Source organism: Rhinolophus sinicus, chromosome 9, assembly GCF_057876585.1.
Source record: "Rhinolophus sinicus isolate RSI-liver-muscle chromosome 9, RSI-T2T, whole genome shotgun sequence".
Classification (NCBI taxonomy): Eukaryota; Metazoa; Chordata; class Mammalia; order Chiroptera; family Rhinolophidae; genus Rhinolophus; species Rhinolophus sinicus.
In genome coordinates this window covers 25,153,707-25,179,887 of record NC_142509.1, presented here as the reverse complement: position 1 = coordinate 25,179,887, position 26,181 = coordinate 25,153,707, and the positions used below count along the sequence as shown (strand labels likewise).

The following is a 26,181-nucleotide window of genomic DNA, read 5'->3' as shown; positions in this document are numbered from 1 at the left end:
AATAAAATAAAAAATAAATAAATAAATAAATAAAGATGTTTGTACACCCCTGGTCATAGCAACATTACTCACAATAGCCAAAAGGTGGAGCAACCCAAGTGTCCATCACAGATGAATGGAAACAAAATGTGGTCTATCCATATAGTGGAATATTATGCAGCCATAAAAGGAAGGCAATTCTGACACACGCTACAACATGGATGAACCTTGAGGACATTATGCTAAGTGCAATAAGCCAGTCACAAAAGGACAAATGCTGTGTAATTCCATTCATATGAGATACTTAGAAGATCCAATTCATAGAGACAGAAAGTATATGGTGGTTGCCAGGGGCTGGGGGAGGAGGGAGACGCGGAACTGTTGTTTAATGCGTGCAGAGTTTTAGTTTTGCAAGACGGAAAAAACATCTGGAGATGGTTGTTGGTGATGGTTGCACAACAGTGTGAATGTACTTAATGCCACTAAACTATATACACTTAAAAATGGTTCAAATGGTAAATTTTATGTTATGTATATTTTACCGTAATTAAAAGGAACAGTTTGAAAAAGGCTAAGGGGTATGAAAAGTCCTCACTTCTCTTTCCTCTGCCGGAAGTTTTCCACCCTATTCAGCTCATAGAAGGAACTAACGTTGAATTTCTCTGACTTTCCAGGAAGGAATCCCTGTGCAGTTTGAGCTCCCGGAGCCATCCCCGGGGACCACGGTGGCCCTTATGGATCAGGCTCCCTCCCAGGTAACACAGGGCCCAGCAAACCAAGACCCTCAGATACCATGAGGCCTTTTTACTGAAACACTAGCAGATTGGAGCCTTCAAGCTACTAGTTGTCTCTCTGTACCTCTGAATCACCCAGGGATTGTTAAAAACACTGACACTTTGGAGGTAGTCCCAAATTTTGCATTGATTGGTCTGGGGGTGTGACCTGGGCAACGAATATTTAAATGCTCCTGGGGTGAGAACTACCTTCTGTGTTATGTCTGAGTCTGTGTCTTAGAATGCACTCACACCTGGGAGCTGATGGGCGTTCAGAACTAGTGCCCACTGGCCTCCAGCCACTCTTACCTGGAAAGGTCGGGTGTTCAGAGGAAAGCGCTGTGCCCGGCAGAGACAGGGAGCAGAAGGTCCAATGGGGGATGGAGAATAGGGGAAATCTTAGATCCAGGCCCCTGACCTCCCTTGGTGGTAGACAGGCTTTAATTTGGGGGTATCTGAGTCTTTGCCTCACTTTCCCCACCCTGAGAACCCGTTTTGCTGACCCTAGACCTGCACCTCTGCTCAACCCTTTCCCAGAAGTGCCATGGACCTCTTCACTCAATTTGCCAGGCTTAGGTCCAATCTCGGTGACCTTTGGCATGCCACTTGACCTCCCCAAGACTCATGTTTCTCATTACTCCAAAGGGAACGATCATATCCCCTGGGGTTGTCATGAATGTCAGTGAGATCTGGCATGTAAAGCACCGGGCAGGCTGCTTGGCACATAGGTGTCCTGCAGGCCTCGTTTCTTCTGCCATTTAACAGCACAGGCTGCCCTTTTCCTCATTCCTTGTCTCCTGTCAGCCAGGGGTGGTTTCTGAGGCTCCTCCTGGCTCACCATGAGTTATACTTTCCCTGCAAAGCTCCCTTGTCTGCGAGCCCTGCCGGCCATCACCTGCTATGCATCTTCTGGGCACCTTTTGATGGTTCCCCCTCCCTGTCAGGTTTCCTTACCTGGAAACGGCAGCCCTGAAGGGACGACCCAGGCAGTGTGAGGAGGGGAGAGCCATGGTGTCCCCAGATGCCTGGGCGGTGGCTGGGAACAGCTGCCTTCTGAGCAGGGGCTGCTTGTCGATTTCAACCCCAGTAAAGAAGTCCCAGGTGAAGACTCGGGATTCCTGGGATGCACTTCCAGTTCTGCCCCTGTGTCTCTCCATGTGACCCTGGACATGACCCTTTTCCTGTCTGGGCCTCTGAGGAGTGTGGACCGAGATTTCCGAGATAGGGTGTCCAGCTATCCTGGTTTGCCAGGGGCTTCGCTAGCTTTGCCACTGAAGTCCTCACCTCAGTTCCTGTCAACAAGGGACGTTGGTCCCTGCACACATCACATGTCCTCCGTGACCCCTCGGCGTCATTACTGGTTATGCCAACTCATGATGGGCCCCAGGGTGAGCCCTTCAACCCCCCCAGGCCTCTCAGTTCCCCACGTGCAAAATTACAGCATTACTTAGATGGTCTCTGAAGCTGGAGCTAGATTTAAAATTCTCTGTCTGTGCCATGGAACCAAATTCACCTTCTCCTCTGAAACATTATTTGACACTTTTTATCCTGCTTGAGATTTTAGTTTAAAAAAGCTCCAAGACTTCAAAGAGAGAGTGACGCAGATACAATGAATCCTTTCATGTTTGGCTGTGCACAAATACAGCCAGCTGCCTGTGTGTATCTAGAAATATGTCATTTACACAGTGCTGTCCCCTGTGAAATCCTCACACAGCCCTCTGAAGGAGGTCTTTTCAGTCTCCATTTCACAGTAAGAGGAAACGAGACTCAGAGGTGCAGTGAGCTGCCCAAGGTCACATAGGAAGTGAGGAGAGAGGCAGGATTTGGACCCCTGGGACTGAGAGGCTATTAGAGTGTTGTGGTTTTAACACTGAGAGTCTGGGGTGAGTGGGAGCGTGGATTTGACAGTTCCTCTGAGTCCCTGCCTCATGCCTGGGACTGAGGTCCCCTGACTCCCACAGGTAGGAAGCAAAGCCCGGGCCTGGCCTCTGTGAGGGATCGGGGCCTCTCAGTGTATCCTGGCTCTCCCACCAGGTCCGCTTACCAGCTGGAGGAGGTGCTGAGGATGCCAAGGGCCTTTTCTGGGTCCTGGATGAGGAGGTTCGGGTGGAGGGCTCCAGTGACAGTGTGGTGCTCGAGCGTCTCTGTGCAGCCTTCGAGAAGAAAGGAGCTGGGGCCGCAGGTAAGGGAGTAGGGAGGAGAAGGGCACTGAGTTCAGCCCGGGAGCTGGAGTCTGTCCTTGTCCGCGGCAGGAAAAGCCCTGACAAGGCCTGCACAGGGCGGCCTCTGAGGGCAGAACTGTCTGTGTGTGTGCGCCAGTGTGTGCTTTCATTCATTCATGTGTTCGTTCATTCATGTAGCCAACAAACGTATTGAGCAGCTACTTTGTGCTGGGTACCGTGTTACAGAGTGGTGAACCAGCCTGGGGTGGCCCCTAATTCTGGTGGAGGTCACTAAGGGAATGAGGGTTGGCAGAGAGGATGGCCAAGGATTTAGCCCTGGGACATTCCAGGGGCCGGGGACAAGGTGAGGGAAGACGAGTGGCCAGGGAGGTAGGAGGGAATTTGTGCTACATATCTCCTTGTTGAATATCACTACGGTCACCTTTGAAGTACTCCCCTTGGGAAGCTATGCACCGACGCCAGCACACTTCAAAGCAGTTTTGGAACTCTTTTTCTGGAATGGCCATCAGAGCTGTCATCGTATTACCCTTGATGTCCTGAATGTCATCAAAATGTCTTCCTTTCAATATTTCCTTTATCTTCGGGTAAAGAAAAGTCATTGGGGGCCAGATCAGGTGAGGAGGGAGGGTGTTCCAGTACAGTTATTTGTTTACTGGCTAAAAACCCCCTCAGAGACAGTGCTGTGTGAGCTGGTGCATTGTCGTGATGCAAGAGCCATGAATTGTTGGTGAAACGTTCAGGTCATCTAACTTTTTCACGCAGCCTTTTCAGCACTTCTAAATAGTAAACTTGGTTAACTGTCCAGTTGGTACAAATTCATAATGAATAATCCCTCTGATATCAGAAAAGGTTAGCAACAGCGTTGCAACAAGTTTGCGAACTTAACTGGCAGACCTTGTATATATGTATTAGTGACTGGTGGAGATAAGGTCTTTGAAGAGGTCACTAAGGTTAACTGAGGTTATGGAGGTGGGTCCTCATTTAAGAAGACTGGTGTCCTTGTAAGAAGAGAGTATAACCCCTCCTCACTCGCACCCCTGTCTTCCTTCCCCTACTTTCCTCTGCTCCACGGCAGCCTTCGCCATGGGGTCGGAGGCATTTGTCCTCACGGAATGTCAGCCCTGCGAGGGCAGGGGCCAGTCTGGTCATCTCTGTATCCTTAGCACCTAGAGCAGAGCTGACACAGTGGGGAGCGCAAGGAGTCTGGAGACAGACTCGATGAATACGTGAAAACCCAATGATCCAGAATCAGATGAAATGGATTTCTCAAATGCAGTGTTTTCTAGATCTTGACCTTTGGGCAAAAGAAGACAGAAAGTAGGGTCAGAAGCAGATGGTGTCTTATAGGGACTGGAGGGCACAGGAGGGGATTCGGCGAGATTTGTGGCTCCCTCTCCTTTTCCTGTGAGGCCCAATGGTGCCAGTCCCAGACACGCCCCCAGGATGCTGTAAGGCTCGCAGTTCTCAGGGGACCCACTGAGACAGACACATTAACTCAGACATTTTGGTTAAAAAGAAAACTGAAGAAAAGATCTTTTGCGTCTAGGGCTCTGATTAGCTCTGAGTTACTGAGTTCAATCAAGTAGCACACGTGAGGCTTTCTGGCTCACCCAGCGTTCAGTATCCATTACCTCTCAGCTAAGGAATACTTGCTGGACGGCGGGCCCAGGACATGGTTGGGGGCAGCCCTCACGGAGCCTGGGCCCAGTGGACAGTCAGGTACTGGCATTTGCATCGTAGCCATAGGGGTGAATGCCCAGGGCAGAGGCGCCCGGAGATACCCCTACCCCAGTCTGTAGGGTCATGCTCCTGGGGGGAGGGGTGATGGTGTTGATGCCACATCTTATAGGTGTTTCAGGGGCTCCTGTCTGTGCGAAGCTTGGATGAATAAAACTGTGGTGGAAAACCAACTCCAGGAGAAAGGGCAGGGTGAGGGCAGCGAGCAGGTCTGTGTCCTGGGAGCTGTTTTCCAGACGGTTCCTGGGAAACATGGTACCTCCATGGACAGGGCCACTGCCCTGGACAGAGACAGGCTTTGCGGTCAGCAGACCTATGTCCTCATCGCGACTCTGTGCTGACTGCTATGAAACTTGAGCCAAGTGGTCTCAACCCCCTAAACCTCAGCATCACCTTCTAGAAACCAGCCCAGTGACGCTTACATTGCAGACCAGAGTGGGGGCTGAATGACATCTACACACATGGTAGTGTGTCCATCAGAGGCTGGCTGGGGCTTAGAAAACATGAACGCCCTTTCTTCGCTCTCGCCTGATCCGCTCCCACTTCCCAGATGCTGCTGGGTCCTCATTCCGAGCCCAGCTCTGTGCTGGCTGCTGGACAGATCAAGGAATGAACACGGTTCCTGCCCTCAAATGGCTGGGCATGCACTTTGTCGCCTAGCCCAGTGCAGAGAGGGGACCGTGCTGACACCGACAGCCTTTCCAGGCAGTGTGGATGTATGTGCCAGAGCTGGGCGTGCACTTTGTCACCTTGCTTTTCTTGCCCTTTGGAAGGGACTGCACTGCTCTGAAAGGTTCACAGGAGGCTCTTGAGGCAACAATACTTCACTTAACTAGAAGTGTTCCTTGCTGCTAACTTCAGTTATCCAGCATGCAGAGGCGACCAGGAAGTGAGTGTAAAGGACCTCCAACCAGCTAAACAGGTGGCAGAATCCATGCCCCTTACTTAGCAGCTGCCTGCAGACTCTCAGACAATGTGTATTTTGCACAGAATTCCAAGAAGTGCAGGTCTCTCGTTCCCTAGGTCACTGCAGTATACAGGTAGCAAGTTAGGGTTTGGGGGGAGGGACTCAAGACCCTAGTACATGCATATTGGTATGTTGACAATAGCAGAATGGGAAATGTAGAAACATCATTCAGAATAGATACAAACACCAAAACAAGGCTACCACGCCTGATAATAATTGGTTTGGGGCCATGACTCAATTTGAAAGCGTCACTGCAATTAGAGTGACACGATCAGTGACCAGCAATTCATTCATTCATTCATTCATTCATTCATTCATTCCACAAGCACTTCCAGACTCCGTTCTTATGCCAGGCATGATGCTGAACAGTGGGCGTGAGGAGATAAACCCTTTGTAACTCCAGAACACCAGCAAAAATTTAAATGTTGGAAATGGCAGTGACACCCACTATTCACTGAGCGACTACTATGTGTCAGGCACTCCACTGAAATACTTTACACACATCATCTCTGAGCCTATGCCACCCTGGGAGGGATGTATTCTTTCATTCATATTTTGCACAAGAGAAGACTGAAGCTCAGAGATTTAAGCATCTTGGCCCCTGTCATTTAGGAGTAAGTAGTAGAGTCGGATTTGAACTCAGGTCTCCAACTCCAAGCTCATTGATTGGTTACACCCACTCAGTACCTTTCAACAAGTGTCTGCCCTCACATCCCAAAAGTAGGCTGTGCATTTATTTGGTTGATGGTATTCAAGGAGGTTTTAGGTGGCACATGAATAAATATTTTCAAAATATTTAATAATTGTTTGTTTCCACGAATATAAGAAAAGAAATATAACTCGCACCCCAAACCTGCAATATCATGCTTCTTTATAAATGGATTTATCTGTAAAAATGTGAGTTGTGTGAAGAAAAACATTACTAACAGCCCAGGGGATATAGGGGTCTGGTAAAAAAAATCATGAAGACTATACATTAACGATGTTTGGGGAAAAACAGGTATCCTGGATTTAAGAAAGCGAGGAAGGATCGAATCCACGTTGGCAATAGTGCACACAAACGCACAAAGCAGGAGAAATGTGGGTCCCCAGAACTGTCAGCTTTAGCTATCTGGAAGCATGTTGAAATGGAAAAAGTGTGTTTTTGGCGATGCCCCTGCTGGGCCCCAATGCTCACGGGCTGTGCCTACTTTCAGGGACCTCTGCTCTTCGGCCGTGTGAGCAACCCCTCCAGTGTGAGATTTTCCACCAGCGGGGACACGACCCTGTGCGCTATGACCTCACAGGCTGGCTCCACAGGGCCAAGCCCAACCTCTCGGCGTTGAATGCCCCCCAGGTCCTGCAGCAATCAAAAAGGTGAGTCCAGCCAGGGCGGACGGGAAGGGCCATTTGAGGCACTGCAATTCCTTCTCCACCGGGGCCACGCAGTTAAAACAACCTGGCACGTGAGGGCTGGTTTGGGAACCGGTCCCTAAGAACTGTAATTCAAATTGGAGCGGTACAATGTCTCCCTGGGGCCAGCGTGAGTTCATCTGAGATAAGCTGGTCTTCTGCAGAGGTGGAACACACGCTTAAAAGCTGTGACTTCTGGTGTTGGCTTTTTGCCTTTCATTAAGTATCTGAGAGATGATGTGACTGGAACTTTTATGGACATCCTAGGACTAGGGGGTTGTAAAACCAAAGTGATAATGTTTTTGTAGTATTTAAAAAAGCTCACAGCATCCCCTGACTGCTCTTTTCAGAAGTGTTAGTAGAGATGGCAGCAATCAATGCCTTTGGTTCAGAGAGGTGCTGGGAAATGCGCACGCGCGTATGTGCACATCTTCCCAAGTTCAATGCTGCAATCCTGCAGGGGCAGAGCTTGGAGGTTAGAAGAGAAGCTGAGGCCACCAGGGAGGTACTAGGGGTGTGAGAATGGGGAAGGAACATTTACTGACCACTCACTGTGTGCCTGGCATCTGGATAAATGCTTTATTAGTATTTAGTTAATCCTTACAGCAACACTATATCTTTAGCCCCATTTTACAGATGATACAACTGAGGCCCCAGGTGGTAAAGTGGCTTGCCTTTGATCACACAGCAGAATAGTGGCAGAGCCGCTATGTAATTTGGCTAAGTGATCCTTGGAATTCTCAGGCCATGTGGTCAGAGTTGATTGGAGACCTGTATGCAGCAGGGTACACGACTATACAGCTCCAGAAAAGAGATCAAGTCAGGGGATGGGGCAAAAGGAAGGTTAACAAGCACACAGGGGCCGGCGTAAGGAAAGCCAGGGGACCTAGGTGAAGTCCAAGCCCTGCCACTTGCTACCTGGGTGACTGTTGGCCTATTCCCTCCCGTTTCTTTTTTTTCCCCCTTTTTCACCATAAAATAAGGCTATTGAGCGAGGCTACAAGATCTGGTGGATATGGCAGAGCTTTGGAGTCAGGCAAATGTTCGAATTCTGCTTCTGCCTTTTTTCAAGCTGAATGACCCAGGCCTCAGTTTGCTCACCTGAGAAGCGGGAGTGACGATGCTATGCTGACCTGTCTGATGGCAGATGGCTTATGAAGTGAGGAGTCGGCTTCATAGCAGGCCCTTAGCACACGTCTTGTGGTCTTGTAAATTCCCTTTCTGTTCGAGGGTCCTGTGGCTCAAGCTGGGTGAGGGCTGTAGGGTTAGGAAAGGGTGAGGCAAACCTTTGTTGATCAGATGGCCTGGTGAGTGAGGGAAGAAGGAATAGCACGTGCGAAGTCGGGGCTGACAGGGGTGAAAGAGCGTGGCAGGTTTGGGAGTACATCCCCCCAGGATGTCTTGCATGCTTGCGAGCCATGCGCTGGTGGATTTTGAGAGCAAACAGTGCTTTTTGTTAGCGTGTTGTTCTGTAGCTGTGAGCGCCAGATTCACCAGGACAGCTCGCTTCGCATTCTGATTCCTGGCCCCACCCAGTCTCTCTAGGGGAGGGCCCTGGGGACTTGCTTTGCTGACAAACTTCCCAAGAAACGGCTCTTAGGCACTCTCAGGTTTTGGTCAAACCCTCTTGCTTTATATAGCAGCAGCTGAGCTCCAACGAGGACACATGACTCATTCAATGTCACACAGTAAATTGCAGACCAGAGGTCAGGTCTCCCAACCCCCCAGGTGGGATGACCCAGGTATAGGGGTACACGTGCCGCTCTCTCCGTGTACCAGGGGGTGGTGCTCACATCCCCTAGAGCCCTGCCCTCTCCTCTCAGGGATCCTGCCTCTGGGGGAGCTCCCTCCCAAGATTTTTTATTTCAATGGGAGTGTATTCAAGCCTTTGTTATTCTTTGTGCTGGCCCATGCATTTAACCACTTTAAGCATCTTTGAGTCATGTGAGACTCACTTCCTTGATAGTCTGGACAGTCGGGTTAGGCATAGAGAGATGGGTAACGGGTCTTGAGGGCTGGGGCTGGGGGTGTGGCCTGGACCTGCAGGGAGTGATGGAGGATGCCCGTATGCTTCCATTGGAGGGGGTGGGGCAGGTGGGACCCGGGAGGCACGAGACCTTCGCTACATCCCAAACCCAACCTAGGGCACAGCGGGGGCTGCCCAGCTCTCTTAATCCTCATTTACCCAACGCAGCAGACAGGCCAGCTCAGGTTTCTGAGAGCAGACTCTGTAAGGGACGCTGGCCCTCGCTCACTAATGAGTACCTGTCCGTTCCAGGAGCGCTGAGGGGAGGCGCTCTCCTACTCGGCGCCTGCTGGGAATTTCATTGACAGGTCCCGAAACTGCCTGTTCAGCCTGTGAGTCATTGATTCTTGCATGAAACACGTCATAAGCACCTACTATGTGCTGGACCTGTTCTAGGGATAACATAGATCATTTCTCCCTCTAAGAAAAGACAGGCTTCGTAGAATTCCCACAGGGATGTAGGTGGCAAGAACATCCAATAGAAGGAGAGATGTCAGGTGGGGAGCAAGGCATGGAGGAAGGAACTGGCATTTGTCATAAAGCCAAGGCTCGTCTGGCAGAAAGGACTGGGGGCCAAAGGGTAGCCGTTCAGATATGTGATGCAAGGGGAGGGTTCAGGAAACAGGTCACTGACCGTGTGCAGGGGTGTGCAGTGGGAAGCAAGGTGGACGCATTTCCCATGAGCCCCTAAAACCCTTCTCTCTTTCCCCTACCTGCCAGGGAGGAGCTGAGGAGCCTGTTTCAGGCCCGGGCCAAGCTGCCCCCTGTGTGCTGGGCTGTAACAGGCCTGGAGGGTACCTCCCAGCAGGCCCTGCAGAGAAGCCGCGCCGTGAGAAGGGCCTTTGCCAGCAGCTTTGCATCGGTGAAGAGGAAAGCCCCGTGCTGCCAGATCAAGCTACAGGGGGTGAGTGGCTCTCCTGTCCCCATGGAGTCGTGGCTTTCACTGCCACGTACCCCTCCCCTCCTCCATCATCTGCCTGCATCGTGTCTAACCTCCCCAGGGAGCCTAGAGGGGCAGGCATCACCCCACACTCCACAGAAGAGGAAACCGAGGCTCAGAATAGCACAGAAACTTGGCCATGCTGGAAAGTGACTGGTCCAAGCCAGAGGCCAAAGCTTTGGCTACTTGGTATTGACTTGAGGGGCTTCAGGAAGTTTGCAGGAACCACAGTTGTCTTTGTGAGCAAGGTGACAGATGTCGCAGCCAGACCAGGCCTGCCTGCCTTCCTCACCTCTCAAACGCCTTCATTGTCACCTCCAGACCTCCTTGGTGGAAGGCAACAGGCTCCAGCACTGGAAGTAACTATGTTACCTAGACACACTCATCCAATAACAGATGAGAAACTTTGGTCAGTGATCAGGATGGGCCCAAGGGGTAGGAGGACATGGGAAGGATACGTGTTGAAAAATGCTCCTAGCATATTATACTGAAAAATTCCACAGACTAGGGCCTGGCTTGTCGTTTACCTCTTCTGCTAGTGGTCTGTGGGAACTTGGGCCACTCGCTTGCCTGCTCCATGCCTCAGTTTCCCTATCTGTTATAACGAGGGCTGTATAAAGACCCTTTATTTCTCCTGAGTACAAATTAGGCTGCAGACAGGTCCTTGGTGTAGGACATAGGGGCCCCCAAAGATGCCCAGGTCGGGATGAAAATATGTTTAGAGAATCCACGTCCAGACCCCTGTCTGTCTCACCCTGAGAGCTGGCCATAACGCCCTCTCCTCTCTGACCCAGGATGCATTGACCAGTGTGATGAGACGGTCTCAGTTACACTTTATCCACTGCCTGGTGCCAAGCCCAGCGGTGGAAAGCAGAGGTGTGCAGCGGGCTCCGACCCCACCGCAGCCTGCTGGGGACACGTCTGGGGCAGTTGGGCCCCCGCCCGTGGACATCCCGGCGCTGAGAGTGCAGCTTGCAGGCTCCTACATCCTGGAGGCACTACGTCTGCACAGGGCAGGTAAGAGCAGCCGGTCAGCGAGCACCTAGTGTCTGACGAGCGCCGGGGCCATGCCCGCTGACCAGTCAGTCGCACCTAAGGTACAAGAGCACCAACCATGTGCCAGGAGCTTTTCATGCAGCATCCTGTTGCCTCTTCTCAGCAGCCCTGTGAGGTGGACGCTGTGATAACCCCCATTTTACAGAGGAGGAAACAGAGGCTCAGAGAGGTGGAAGGACTTGCTCACGATCACACAGCTGGGACGGGGCAGAGCCTGGATATGGACCCAGGTCTCTTTGGGTCCAAAGCCCATCTTATTTCCTGACTTCGGTGTGTGCTCCTTGAAAGCCAAGGCTGTGTCCTACTCATCGGCCTTTATAACAACACATATCTAAGGAGCTTCTACTTTGGGAGAGAGAGTGGAATTCCCCCAATGAGTAATATTTTGGTCTGCAAGATGCTCAGCCTGGTTTGGGAGATCAGTGTGGACACAGGAGATGACAGTGTGATGTGACAAGGGCATGCATCCCATGGGGGTGCAGGCGGTATCCGGATGCCGAGAGGAGGGAGCGCTGTGCTCTCATTGGGGAGATCAGGAAAACCTCCTAGGGCAGGTAACCTCTTAGTTAGGTCTTAAAACAGGCAGTTCCCCTCTGGGGGTTGGGAGGGAGAGGGACTGTTGGGCAGAGAGCTCGGCATATGCAAAAGCAGGGCGGCCTGGAAGAGGCTGGGTTTTCAGGGAATGAGGTTCAAAATGAGTGGGGGGGGCTTGTGGGAGATGAGGCGGCTAGACCCACGGGGGAAGGCTGTGAACTGGTTTTTGGAAATTTGGTTTTTCCAGGTCCAGGTGAGGAGATGATGGGGTGGTAGGCGGACAAAAGGATTTTAATCAGACGAATGACATCTTTAGGCCTACAGTTTAGAAAGCAAGCACGCACCCGAAGTTCCCACCATTAGCTCATCTACTGGGTGGGGTTTGATCTGAATCCTTCTGATTCTTTTTTGCCTCTCAGACCTGGGAGGCCACCACATGGATTTCCCTTTCTGACAGTCGGCGATGCCTCAGGTGCAGGCATTCTGTCTGCAGAAGACGGGATGGCGGGGGCTGGTGGGAAGCCGAGGTGGACACCCGTTTGTTTAACATCGCTGTGGTCACTGACGCCCCAGCGTGTGTTTGCTGCCTCCATCTCCTCCCACCGCGTTAATAATGAAACCAGGGGCACAAGGTATTTGATGGAGAAGCTGGGAGCAGCTGGAAGCAAAGATGAGACCCTCCTGCCCCCAGCATCTCATTGATTTTCCCGCCTGCCTGCACAACCACAGGCAGAGGGAGACAGATAATGTCACAGCGGGAGAGCAGGAGAGAGCTAGTCACAGCCGGGGGCAGATCGATTCTGCCTGGCTGGCTGGCAGGAAGCACGGAGCCTTCGGAGCCTTCGCAGGCGCAGTGGCCTGCCTGTCAGAGCCCCCGTGTGCACGCTCCGGACAGCATGTCCCCTTCCTCGGGCCTTGTGTCTTCATTGCAGTGCTTCTCTTCTGCCTCCTCAGCAGACCACCACTTGGTCAGGAGTTGTTTTCCAACTAAGTAAAGGGTTGATGTCTTGTGCCACAACTTTCCAATTTCTGCCTTTCAGACCTGGTTCATTTCCTCCTTTTTTCCTGCTTGAAGTGGCTTCTGTCTTTCTCATACCATCTAAGCAACGCTGACATGCATACATAGGCACACACACACACACACACACACACACACACACACACATATAAAATATTGAGGGTTTTGAATTCATGCACGTATAATGTATAGATACATATCCCATGCTTACATAATGCATACATGTCTATGCTATTTATTGATAGCCTAGGAACGCTATGCTAGGAACTGTGTCATCACACAAAATAGCTGACGTAATACTCACCAAACCCTTAGCATAGCAGCTGGCACATAATAAATGCTCATGAAACGTGGCGTGCTATACATCCTGGTGAGCAACGCTCAGACTGGAGCGAGTTGGTCTGGGTTTGTCTGGCTGATAATGGCAAGTCCCTGCATCATGCCTCCTTTCTTTGCTCCTATAATAGCTCAGATCTGAGAGAGCTGTTGAGGGGTTTGATGAGCGAATAAGATAATAACACTTAGAAGAGTGCCTGGGCCTGGGAAAGCACTCAATACATGTTAGTCTCTTTTACTATCACCGTGATCAGATTTAATCCGTATGGTGCCCCTGGGATGATAGCTCTTGTTATTCTCATCTGGCAAGTGAAGAAACTGAATCTCAAAGAGATGGGGTCATTTGTCATCGATCAGAGGGCAATATGGGCAGAAATGGGATGGGGGGAACCCAGCTAAGTCTGACCCCAAAGGGTAGACTTATAACTTCCCCCTGTCTCTGTGTGGTCTCATCCTTTGAACCTGACTGGAGATCTCCTCTTCCTTCAGGAAGGCTTCCTGGATTCACTACCCTCACGCGCTGCCACTCTTCCCCCTCAAGGTTTATGCATTTGGCTTACTGTGAAGCAGTCTCAAAAGTAGAGTGAGAGTTCACCAGACCTTCTCCTATCCGGCCACTTGAGATTTTTTTGGGGGGGAGGGGCAACTGAGATTCTACCACACCCCTTGTATCATATAAGGTACCCTTGTAACCTTAAGACCCGGAATTTCAGTTCAGGTTCCTTTGGGACCCATTCCCTGCTTATCTTTGACCCATTGTTGTCTACTCACCACTGGATTAGTTATTGTCATTGTCTGGGTTTGAATCCCATCTGGAGGAGTTACTATCTGTGTGACTTTGAGTTTGGTGACTGGAACTCTCTGGGCCTCGATTTCCACATCTATAAAATGGGTATAAAAATATAGGACCCGCGGAGTGTCTGTAACACAAGGAAGTTGTTATCCGAGTGCCTTAACTCACGAAAGCACCCAGTAAACGTTAGCTGTTACTATGACTGTAGAACAAACAGACTTCCCCGCTCTAGCTCCCTCTGCTTAGATGTCCCTTCCACACTAAATCCTCTGACAAACTCTTACAGCTCCTTTAAAAGCTGGTTCTAATATCATCTTCTTTTGAAAGCTTTCCAGATGACTCTTCCCAGTTTCCACACAGAAGAATTCAGCTGTATTCATCCTACATGTTAGATTTCAAAGAACCCTTCAATACTATCCAACACAGCGTTTCCTCATGCAGCCTGAGTGGTAATAAGTTTGAGGACAAAAACAGTGTGTGTTTTTTTCCCATGGCTGAACAGGTTTGGGAAAAACTCTGGGGTAAGCAGAGCTAATCAGGCATCTTCCCTGCAGAGGTTCTCAGAGCCTTTGGCATCAATGCTGGCACACACTGCGACCTCCACAGAGGCAGATGAGCGTGTTTTATAGGGTTCCCAAACTCACAGCAGAGTGTTTTAAAGGGTTTGGGTTCAGCGGAACACATTTGTGAAATGCTGCTTGACGCTAATCTCTTAAATTAGCAAATGGGGAAACTGAGGCCCCGAGAAGAGAGTCCACACAGCAAGATAGTAGCAAGGCTAGGAGCAGGGCCCTGGGCTGCTCTTCTCACCTGGACTCCTGTTCTCCTGCCCTCTCCATCCCCCACAGGCTACGCCGATCACATGGGGATCACTCGGTTCCGTAGACGATTCCAGGTGTTGGACCCTCTGCTCACAAAGAAGCTCATGTTGGTCACCGAGGGAATAGACGAGAGGAAGGTATGTAGAGCTGGGCACCAGCGTGGGTGCAAGCCCTGGATGCTTCTGTTCCATAGGGGATTGCCCCAGGGGGAATCTGGACCAGCTGGGATCGGAGAGCCAGGCCTTGGGGGCAAAGATGAGGGTGGTGTGAGTTTGGCCCAGACCCTTGCTCTAGACGTCACCCCCTGCCACGTCACTGAGGACGCGACCCACCCCAGAATAGCCCTTCTGAAACCCTGTGTGAGGAAATGCAGGAAAAGAATTAGAGTGAGGAGAAGAGCATGTCCCAGCAGGCAGGGGCCCAGCTAGCAAGACGAAAAGCCATCATTTTCAGACAGAGTTCCACTCAGCCCCAGGACTCTGAGATAGTCTATGAAAAGGGCTTCCCAGTCCAAAATGCGTGGGAAGCATTTCATGCTAGAGCCCCCAGCTTACAGAATTCATTACAATGAACCCATCTCCCGTGGGGCCTTTGCACTAGCTGTTCCCTTTGCCCAGAGCACTCTTTCCTCCAATCCTTGCATGGCCGGTGTCATCTTGCTATTCAGATCCTGCCTCAAATGTTACTCTCTCTCTCATTACCTTGTTTTAATGTTTGTGTAGCACTTATCCTTATGTGAAATTATGTAGATCCCTTGTGAGTTTTCTGCCTCATAGCAAGTACTCAATCAATTTTCTGTTGAATGAATGAATGAATACACATACCTAACCTTGTGTTTCTGCCCCTGTGTGTCTCCTCTTTCTAACTCTATGGCACACCCTCAATAAATGTTTCTATTGAGAATGGCTACCAGCTGATCAATGATTGCTGAGCTCTTCAGAATTGGCAAAATCCTATTGTATCCTCACAGCAGCCTTGCAAAACAAGAGCTATTATGGCCCTTTTACAAATGAGAAAACAGAGTCTCATAGACATGAAATGACACCCTAAGGCCACACAGCCAGGCATTGTGTGTTTTGTCCCTAAATCCAAGTTTCTTAATTCCAGGGAGGGTAGCTGAGAAAGCACGGTTTCCGGAGTCAGACAGACCTGCCGTTGACTCCCAGCTCAGGCTGTGTGCACAGAAGCAAGTTTCTTCATCTTTCTGCTTCAGTTTCCTCATCTATAAAGTGGGAACAATAATAATGCCTATCTCAATGGGGGCTTTTGAGGATTACGTGTCGTAGTATAGTTGATATGCTTGATACATGTCCTGGCACGTACCCTGTTTCCCCAGAAATAAGACCTAGCCAGACCATCAACTCTAATGTGTCTTTTGGAGCAAAAATTAATATAAGACCTGGTATTATATTATATTATGTTACATTACGTTACATTACATTATATTATATGATAAAGACCTGGTTTTATAGTAAAATAAGACTGGGTCTTATATTAATTTTTGCTCCAAAAGATGCATTAGAGCTGATAATCCAGCTAGGTCTTATTTCCGGGGAAACATGGTCGGAAGGGCCAATACATGTGAACTGCTATCAGCAGCACATGCACCCATGTCAGCACCAGCATCATCGCCATCTTTCAAGGCCAGAATGATGGCAACCATCTTCACAGCCATGTTGAAACTTCCTCTCCAGGGCAGTGTGCCCATGACACCATCAACACGTGACTCCTCAATCAGGGAGTCATGAGGACGGAAGAGTAAACAGAGTCACAATTATTAGGTCCTTTCTTGGCTCCCTGTAGCAGGGACAAGGCAGCACCATCTTTGTGGCCCTCCTAACTCTCCATGGGGAGGGGACATTAGACCCAGCTTGTGTGGTTCAGGGCTATCCCCTCTCTGAGTGACAGCCCGGTTGGAAGCTATAAAGCTCTGCCTGGCTTGGCACCACCAACCACCGTGTCCCCATCTTCATTTGGGGTTCGTTATCCTTGGTCCTCCCCGAGTGGATCTCTGTTCAGAGCATCTGAAATGGAGCCATTGAAAGGGTCTTGGGTTCCTGTGCAGTTGCCAACAGCACAGAAATGGGGTGTGGGGAGTTTTCTGCGGTGACAGTGGGTGCAGCATATGGAAGCATTCTGGATGACTCAGCAGTTCTGTTGTGGCCAAACCTACGCCACCTCCGTGCACACACTGGAGGCCCCGGAAAATGGGAAATTACACGTGGAATGGACTTGGTGGGGAGTTTTCGCGTCTTCTGATCCTTTTCTTCTTTGCTCACAAATTTCATTTGCTGCAGCACAGAATTTTGGTAGCAACAAAAGGAAACACCATCCTGCCTCTTATGAAAAAGCTGATAAATATTCATTTGTCAGGCGATGTGATAGGCCATGAATTATACATGAACGTGTGCTCAGGTGGGTAAACTGTCAGCCTGTGTGTGTAAAGCAGTTAAGACCTCAGGATTTAAGAAGACAAGTTTGACAGCCAGGAAAAGGTCAATATTATCATTAGACAATAGATGGCAGCAGAGGGAATTCATTGTCAGGGTGTAAAATGAGCCCTGGCGAGGTCCCCCATGTGCCTGATACCTGATACGTGGCGCCTAAACATTGGTTTTTATTCACGCCGAGACTGTTTCCCAGTGAAGTGCTTTCATCTGGTGGACACCAGCTGGATCTTTTGTGTTCCTGAAACAAAAATAGCACATACCTTTTACCACATGTGCACAAACTCTCATCGCCATGTATCAGGCACAATCTGAAAAGGACCCTTGACCTGAAACAGCCCTCAAAAGTTTATTCCATTTTAAAGTAGAGCCAACAGAGCCCACCATCCCCCAGCCAGGCAGTGGTAGAGCTGGGATTTGAACTCAGGCTGTCAGTTTTCTCCCACAGGGCTTTTTATGTTTTCTTGTGATAAAATACACAGAACATAAAATTTATCATCTTAAGCATCTTTAAGTTTACACATCAGTGGCATTAAGTATGTTCATATTGTTGTGCTATCATCACAACTCTCCGTCTCCAGAACTCTTTCATCTTGCAAAATGGAAACTCTGTTCCCCATTAAACACTAACTCCCCAAGCCCCTCCCCCAGCCCTGGGAACCCCCATTCTACTTTCTGGCTCTGTGAATTTGGCTACCCTAGGGACCTCATATAAGGAACTGTACAGCATTTGTCCTTCTGTGACTGGCTAATTTTGCTTAGTTTAATGTTCTCAAGGTTCATCCATGAGTGTGTGTCAGAATTGCTTTGTGTGTATATACAGCACTTTGTTTGTCCATCCACCTACCAGTGGACACTTGGGTTGCTTCCACCTTTTGGCCATTGTGAATAGTGCTGCTATGAACATGGGTGTATGAATATCTGCTAGAGTCCCTGCTTTTATTCAGAAACGGTATTGCTGGATCCTATAGTAACTCTGTATTTAATGTTTTGAGGAACTGCCATGCTGTTTTCCATAGCGGCTGTACCATTTTACATTCCCACAAACTGGACAAGTGTTCCAATTTCTTCACATCTTCCCTAACACTTGTTATTTCCTGTTGTTGTTGTTATTATTATTATTATTATTATTATTATTATTATTATTTAGTAACCATCCTAATGGATGTGAAGTTGTATCTCACTGTGGTTTCGATGTGCATTTCCTTGCTCTGTGCTACTGAGCACGTTTTCATGCTCACACAGGACTTTTGAATGGAAGGTCTCCGAGGACAGACAGTGTTCAATGAAGTTCTCTGCAGAATGTGCCATCCATGATGTCCATTTAAAATAATAATTATTAACTTCACCCAACTTTAACCAACTGGCCAGAGATACAGGGATGAACAGGACACAGTCTTAAAACAAGCAGTTTCCCTACAGAGGGATGGCTTTGGGGTGCCACAGGGAACACCCCTAAAACGTTTGGTGTTTGCAGTAGGGATGAGGGTGGGACACCCAGGGAAGACCCTTCAGAGCAGGTAACGACTGCATTGAGAGCCTGGTGGGATAATTTGGAGGAATCAGGAAAGGAGTACAAACAGTACACATTGGAGGTAGCTGTGCAAAGACCCAGAGTCGTGAGGTTGTAGCTGGAGCATAAACGATGCCAAGTGTCCAGAAAAGGAGCTGAAGGTGTTGGCAGAGGCCAGACCTTGGGTCCTTGTTAGCAGGGCCAGGGAGTCTGGACTTTATCAGATGGTCAGTGAGGATCCACCGAAAGGTTTGCAACAGGGAGTGGCCTAGGAAACCTGATCTTTGTTACTTGAACTGGCTTAAGGAAAATGATGAAGAAGTCAAGAGCCTTCGCCCCATTTAGGGCACGGTGTCCTCACGCTGACCTCCAGTGTTTAGGATGCCCTTCTGGCATAGGCTCAGGTCTCCATAATGACCTTGTGTTGTCCTCTAGTCATCTGGGGTCCCAGTCCTCTCTCCCAGGTTATCCCATCCGGTTAAGATTATACCTTAACCTACACTGAAGCCCACCACAGTGACCATAGTGATGGACTCTCAGGCAGGTCAGTGGAGACGTGCTTTCAGCTCTCCACGGCAATGGCCCAGATTCTGGTCCCTTTCATCTTTTTGCTGCTGAGGCAGGAGTTGCCAGTCCTCTCTGATCAATGTGAGGAAACTCTTGGGCCCTCCTCCCCTGAGGGTGTCTAGAGTGTAGATTGATTTTAGCCAACAAAATCTATCGCTGGGGAGTTGATCTGAAGAACACAATTAAGGGCTGTCAATCTATCTTCTCAAAGGCAGCTTATTCTCTCTCAAACCCTGGTAGACACTCCCAATTTCCTCTGAATTTGTTTCAAGAGTCCGTTTCTTTTTTCTTTTTTTTAAATTAAATTTATTAGGGTGACATTGGCTAGTAAAATTAGATAGGTTTCAAGTGTGTGTTTCTATAATACATCACCATATATTTGACCCCCTTTTCCCTCTTCAACCACCCACCTCCTGCCCCCTTCCCCTCTGGTAACCACTAAACTATTGTCCGTGTCTATGAGTTTTTGTTTCTTTGTTTGTCTCGTTCCTTTGTTGCTTTCAGTTTCATAGCCCACATATCAGTGAAGTTATTATGATTCTTGTGGAGTCCCTTTCTGCTGGGAAGACACCCCTAGGAGCCCATCGCTGAAAGGGGAGCTGTCCGCTCTCAGGGTGCTGAACGACTATTCAGCTGTTCCCATAGCCTGTGCCCTCTGGAATTTATTCATCATCCTTTTTCTGCTCACCTTGCTGGCCTCCATTTTGAGGCTACTGTTTTAATAATCATGTGCATTTTCCATTCAGTGTTAACCAACCAATTATACATGTGTGCGTGTGTTTGCTTGTTCATACAGTTTCTGCTTTGTCGCAGGCATTCTCTTTGCCGTCCTGAGCATATAGAATTAAATAAGAGGCTTAGTCCCCATCCCTATAGAATGACCCAGTCAATGTGTAAGTGAGAGGTCCAGTGATTAAAAGCATTTAGAGTCAGATAGACTTGGGTTCAAATCCTGGTTTCTGACAGCTCTCTTTCCATTCATACATCCTCCTTGACGCTTGGTCGTTGTATGACCATGGCAACATGTAATTGGTCATAAGAAGGCACCTGGCACATAGTAGGTGCTCAACAGATGGCAGCTGTTGGTCATGGTGGCCACTGGGCCATGGTGTTTATGGATAAGTTGCGATGCTGTTCACAGCCAAATAATTCACTGGGTGAACATCCAATTCCATAGGCACGGATTCTCCATTTCACACCACTCATTGAGGGGTGAGTGGGGGAAGCATTTCTCAGCCACGGTTATTCCTGGAGTCTCTCACTGCCTGTCCAGCATGTTCAGCTTTGTGTGAGATGTTGGCCCATAGGCTTTTGTCATTGAACATTGGAGAGAAAGTTCTTTGTAAAATTCTAGAACACAAAGGGGCGCTGTAAGTGGGGGTATGAGTTGGATTTCTCCCAGATACATTCAAGGATTCACAATTTGAGCCTAGAATGGTGAAGGTGAAGGGTGTGTCATCACTCCACGGTGCCAAAGAAGGGCATATAACCTCAGAACCTCCACCAGTTGCTAATATTTATGGAAACTCAGCGTGTGCCAGACGTGAGAGTAAGCACTGTTAAGTGTATTATAATAGCTGCTTAGAAGTCTTGGCCAAGTTCGATATCTAAGCCCACAGAGGGTTTCTACTGACTGCTTTTTTTATTTCCTTGAGTATAGGTCACACTTTCCAGTTTCTTTGCATATCTTGTCATTTTGGGTTAAAAACTGGACATTTTTTTTTTGTTGAGAACTGGGCATATGTGATAACATCTCTAGATTCCAATCTTTTCCCAACTGTTTAGTAACTAAATTATCTGGGCTAGGTTTATGGAGTCTGTCTCTTCCATGGTATGAGATTGCTGATATCTCTGCTCAGCTTTGCATTCTTGTTTTTATTATAAATTGTGGGTTTTCCGGGGTTGTCCCCATGTCAACATAGCTTAGTGGTCACCAGAGGTTGTGATCAAACACCTTGAATCTGTGAAGCATTCACCTAATTCTTATGGAGCTGTGTGTGCATTGGAAAATGTATTCGATGTTCAGATATTTATAGTTGTGTTCCAGCTTTTACTTTTTCTTTGTCTGTTTTACATGTTTTCTGCCTGCACCCTTTATGTTTAAGTCAGGATATGTAGATAGCTAGAGCCATCTACGTCTCTCCTGTGCATGCATGTGGCCTTGAGCACGTGTGCAGACTTCTAATTGCCAGGAATGTGTGGGAGCTTATAACGGTGCACTGTGGCTGTTCCACATGTCTTTGTTACGTTTCTGGCTAGTCAATGTCCATCTCTTGCCCCAATCAGGATAACAACCTTAGGCCAGCTGCAGCATTAACCCTCTTCATTTCTTTGCTGCCAGGATTAGTCCTGTTTGTGACAGGGGTCCTGGGTGTGGGGTTTTCTTGTGTCTCCCTGCATATATGTGGATTTCACAGCTTGTCTCACCCTGGTAAGTTTACTGCATTGACAGCTTGGTAGAGCCCCAGTCAAGGTTGTCACAAACCCCCCACTGTTCTTACCTGCGGTTCAATAGGGTTTTCTCAACTATTTCTTGGATGCTTCTCAATGGGTTGTATTCCCGGGCTCCATTTCTGGAGTATTGAACTTGTTGTTTTTGAAAATTGTATCCATTTTTATCATTGTTTTTTGGGTGAGAGAATTTTTCAGGCACCTTGCTCCATCTTTCTGGAAATCTCACTCCTACATGCTACCTTCGTGACCTCCCTACATCCCCACTACATCCTTGTAGGGTAGGCATGATTTCCCCATATTCTAGAATATGAAGACCAGAGAAGACAAGCAGCTTGCTCAGGGTCACACAACCTAGTGAATGGTGGAGCTGAACTGGATCCTAGTGTCAGAGAGCAGAGAAAAAGCTTGAGAATCCTGTTCCCCGAGGTTCATCATCCTCCATCATTTCTTAGTATCTGACCTTTGACAAATTATTTCGTTGCCCTGAACCTTACTTTCTTCCTCTGTAAAATGGGTATAAGATATGTAGCATGTGTTGCAGAGGTTTAAAAATAAAATGAGTTATGCATAAGGCACTGAGAACGGTGCTCTGACTCAAAAACACAGTAGGAAACTGTTTCCTTGGAGCCAAATAGCCAACATTTTACTCAGCATTCCATGGCGAGAAGGATAAGCCTCAATTATCTGGACAATTAAGATGGAATAGCTGATGCCACAAAGATGAAGGACAAGGGAGAAATTTCTTATAGTAAACCTGGATTATTGCTCTGCATTCCATCAACTGGCTATTGGGCAATGATTGCATTAATGTACAACCAAGTGAAATCACCTGATGTTTCACCTAAACAAGTGACAATTTCATATGGTTTCAGCTAAGAGTAATATTAATGATGATAATAATCATTAAGTACAAAGTAATTAAGTACAAAGTCACTTACAAAGTCATTTTCACAGATTCTCCATTATTCACCCCAACACCTGTGCAGTCTAGACAGGGAATATTATCACCATTTTTGTAGGTGAGGAAAACTGAGAGTCAGAAATATAGTTCAATGGCTGTGGCCACTCACTTACCCCACCATTTGGACCTACACGTTCTTCTCTGTCAGATGAAGTCAATAAGACAGAATATCTTTGTTAGGCCTAATATTCTCGGCTATGCAGACCTCGCAAGGGCTCTAAGAAAACAGGAGATGGGGACAAATCCTCAGATATTGTGGGGGTTAGGTTTGTGTTTTGGCTGTTTGGGGTGGACCTGAGCAGTGGAAGCTTAGTCCATGGTCTGTAGCATCTCTATTAGGTTTTGACCTTGACAGAGCTGGTAAGACTGGCTCTAGGACATTAAGACTAGCTCATAATGTTTGTTGAGTGCTTCTGATCTGCCGGGTACCACATGAGGACCTCTGCAAGCACAACCACAGAATCTCCTGAAATAGCGCAACCCCCGGCCCCCCATTTTTCTGAAGAGCAACCAGAGCTCAGTAAAACGCTTTTCCAAGGTTAAATAGTTCATGAGTCCTAAAACCAGGATCTCAGCCCAGGTGGGTCTCCTTCTAGATTCTGGTTTTTTACTCCCCAAACATCTACTCTGGGTATTGACTCGAAGGTCAGCTTAGGACAATTTCATTGGCTGTAGGTTTCATTTATTTTTTATCCCCTATGTTTGGCCCATTTTTATTTTGTTTTCCTCTTGTGCAGAGAGAAAAGATGTTGCATTTTGGATATATCGACTTGCTGCATTCTGCTGCCTATAGCTCCCTTGGACCATTTTTGGCTAAAATGTAATAAGTGAAACCACTGAATTTTTGGAGGGACGTTGTAGAATGTTCTTCTAGGAGGTCAGAGGAGGGAACTTCCTCCCAGATTACAGTCTTGGACTAGACGTTTAATAAGCTTTTATTATTATTATTTTCGATATCTTAGGAAGTTTTCTGCGATGCTGATGACCCGTGGAATTGAAACTCATCTACTAAATTACTCCAGTCTCATAATACCTTTTGCTTCTTGAGTGTCGCAATTGCTTTTCTGACCGTTTATTCTGAAAATTGACGTTATTATTTTCAGTGGATGGAAGGTCCATGAGGGGTGGCATGGGGGTGGAGTGGGAGGGGAATTGGCCGTCACAAAGAAACCAGGCGCGACCTGTATTTATCTGAGAGTACACGTCGCTGGCAGGTTTGTTTCAGCCTGCAGACTCTATGAAAAGAGGAAAATTCCATGAAATGGCTGGTGACTCGGCCACTGCTGCATCCGGGAATCTCCTGGAGTGAATTTGTTTCGCTTGCATGGATTTATCTTTCTCCCCTCACTCACCTCCCTGCCCCCCACTGCTATCCCCACTGGATCTCTGTTGTTTGAGCATTCATTCATTCAGTCATCACATTTATCGAGCTCCTACTGTTTGCATAGAACAGCACCAGGGGCAGTGGAGGAAATAAGAGGCAAATGAAACAGACTCTCCATCTATATTCTAAATCAGGCATGCCGGTTTAATGGTGATGTCGTTTATTTAGCAACTATCTTTGCGAGTCAGGCAGTCTGGCAAGTGCAATGAAAGAAGGACAGAGTGTTGGGGTGACGGCCACCAGGGACTTGAGTGACACAGTGGGTGAATGTCTTAGGGGCCCAGGGTCCTTTGGAGCCATCCTGGTCAAGTGTAATAGGCAAGACGTAGGGGTCGCATGTGGCCAGACAGACCTCAGTTCTAATCTGGTTCTGCTCACGTGGAACTTTATAACCTTAAAGAAGTGCCTCTAGTTTTTTTGTGTGTGGTGAAATATGCACAACCCCAAATGTACCACTTTAATCCTTTTTAAGTATGCAGGTCGGTGGTATGAAGCATGTTTACAGTTGTGCACCTATCACCACTGCCCATCTTCAGAACTCTTCCATCCTGCAAAACTGAAACTCTGTACCCATAAAACATTAACTCCCCAACCCCATTCCCTCCAGCCCCTGGTAACCAGCATTCTACTGTCTTTCTCTATGAATTTGACTATTCTGGGTACCTCATATAAGTTGAATCATGGAGTATTTGTCCTTTTGTAACTAGCTTGTTTCCCTTAGCGTAGTGTCCTCAGGCCTCATCCATATTGTAGCATGTGTCAGAATTGCATTCCCCTTTAAAGCTGATGAATATCTATTGTGCGTATATGTCCCATTTTGTTTATCCATCTGTCAGTGAACACTTGGGTTGTTTCTGCCTTTTGGCTATTGTGAATAAAGCTGCTGTGAACATCGGTGTACAAATATCTATTCGAGTTCCTTTTTTTACTTTTTTTGGGTAGATACCCACAAGGTCAATTGCTGGATCCTATGGTAATTCTGTGTTTCGTTTTTTTAAGGAACCCCCCCTCCATACTGTTTTCTATAGCAGACACATCCTTCATTTAGTTTTGTATTCTTTGGTTTTTCTCCTCTGTAACATGGGCGTGACAGTATGATGACCCTCCTAGGGTTGCTTTGAGGATGAAATGAGGTGGTGTCTGTGAAGGTCCCAGAAGAGCACAGACACAGTAGGTGCTCCTCCGTGTGTATCACCTGTGTGAGGTGGGGCTCTGTTAGCCAAAGCTCCCAGACGTGTGGGCTCGTCCTCTCTGTCCCGGCCATTCAGGTAGCCTGACCTTCCCCTTGGGAGTCTGCTGTCCTCTATCTATCTTCTCCTCTAACTTTTCTCTTCTCCCCAGGCTGTGGACGAGCTCCTACAGACCCTGGATCTGGAGAAGAAGGCCGTAGTGCTGGGACCCAGCCAAGTGAGTCGCACTTCTTTGTGCCATTCTGCCCATCCCGTCAGGGACCCGGAAGGGGCCTGATACACGTCCTCTGTGTGTCTCCTTTTCAACCAGATCAGGGCTAGTGATTTTTTTTTTGCCCTGCCTGCCTGTTTCACAAGGCTGTGAAGATAAAATGTGATCACATGGGAGGACATAACAGTGGGAAATGTCTTTTATTAGCGGTTACACTCCCAGGGACCTCTGTGGTCTCGAAAAGTGGGCATTCTGGACCTCAGTATGCTTTTCTGAGCCTCAGAAAGAGCTGCCGTCAAATCTGAGAGGAAGCACTGATTTTAACTTAGAGTAACTTTTCCTCTGCAACCAACTGTAATGCCACTCTAGTCCTCGCTGATTAGCAGTTGTTCAGTTTAAAGTAAGGGCTTGAGAAGAAGACCCAGGATTATTTGAGTTCAGAGGAATTGTGTGTGTGTTTTTTTCCAAACTGCTATTGAACCAAAATTGTCTAAATTTTTGTCTATTCCAAAAATGTCTAAATGTTTAGAGAAGAATTTCACAGAGCCCTAATATGCTCATATATCCTGTAAGTTTTCGAGAGGGAAAAATATAGTATTTAGGACTTTCTAAATGATTTGACTGTGGGACCCCCCACCCTTTTGTTTTTGTGGAAGACCGATCACCATCTTTGCCAACTGGTGTTCCATGGGTTATGGTTTGGGACGGGGGTACAGAGATTGTAAACTCAAGGACCAGGTGGAGGGCAGGGGACAAGGGGATAAGTTGAGAAGCACAAACTGGAGAGAAAAGAGACGAAAGGAAAAATGGCAGGAAAAACGGTGCCACCCGTCTCCCTACTTAGTTGTCTACTGATTGATTAATATCAACCAATAAAGCTTAATCGATTAGCTTGCCCT

General features: G+C 48.0%; 1 protein-coding gene across 1 annotated transcript in view; it reads left to right on the top strand.

The window, feature by feature from the left end:
• MYO18B (myosin XVIIIB) overlaps positions 1–26,181 on the top strand; it is a 242,549-nt gene that overhangs the window by 71,899 nt on the left and 144,469 nt on the right. The window contains exons 16-22 of the mRNA XM_088800962.1: positions 654–734; positions 2,787–2,934; positions 6,836–6,995; positions 9,778–9,961; positions 10,792–11,014; positions 14,583–14,692; positions 25,223–25,288. Coding sequence (XP_088657088.1) covers positions 654–734; positions 2,787–2,934; positions 6,836–6,995; positions 9,778–9,961; positions 10,792–11,014; positions 14,583–14,692; positions 25,223–25,288 — 972 coding nt within the window. The remainder of the gene's footprint in view (positions 1–653; positions 735–2,786; positions 2,935–6,835; positions 6,996–9,777; positions 9,962–10,791; positions 11,015–14,582; positions 14,693–25,222; positions 25,289–26,181) is intronic.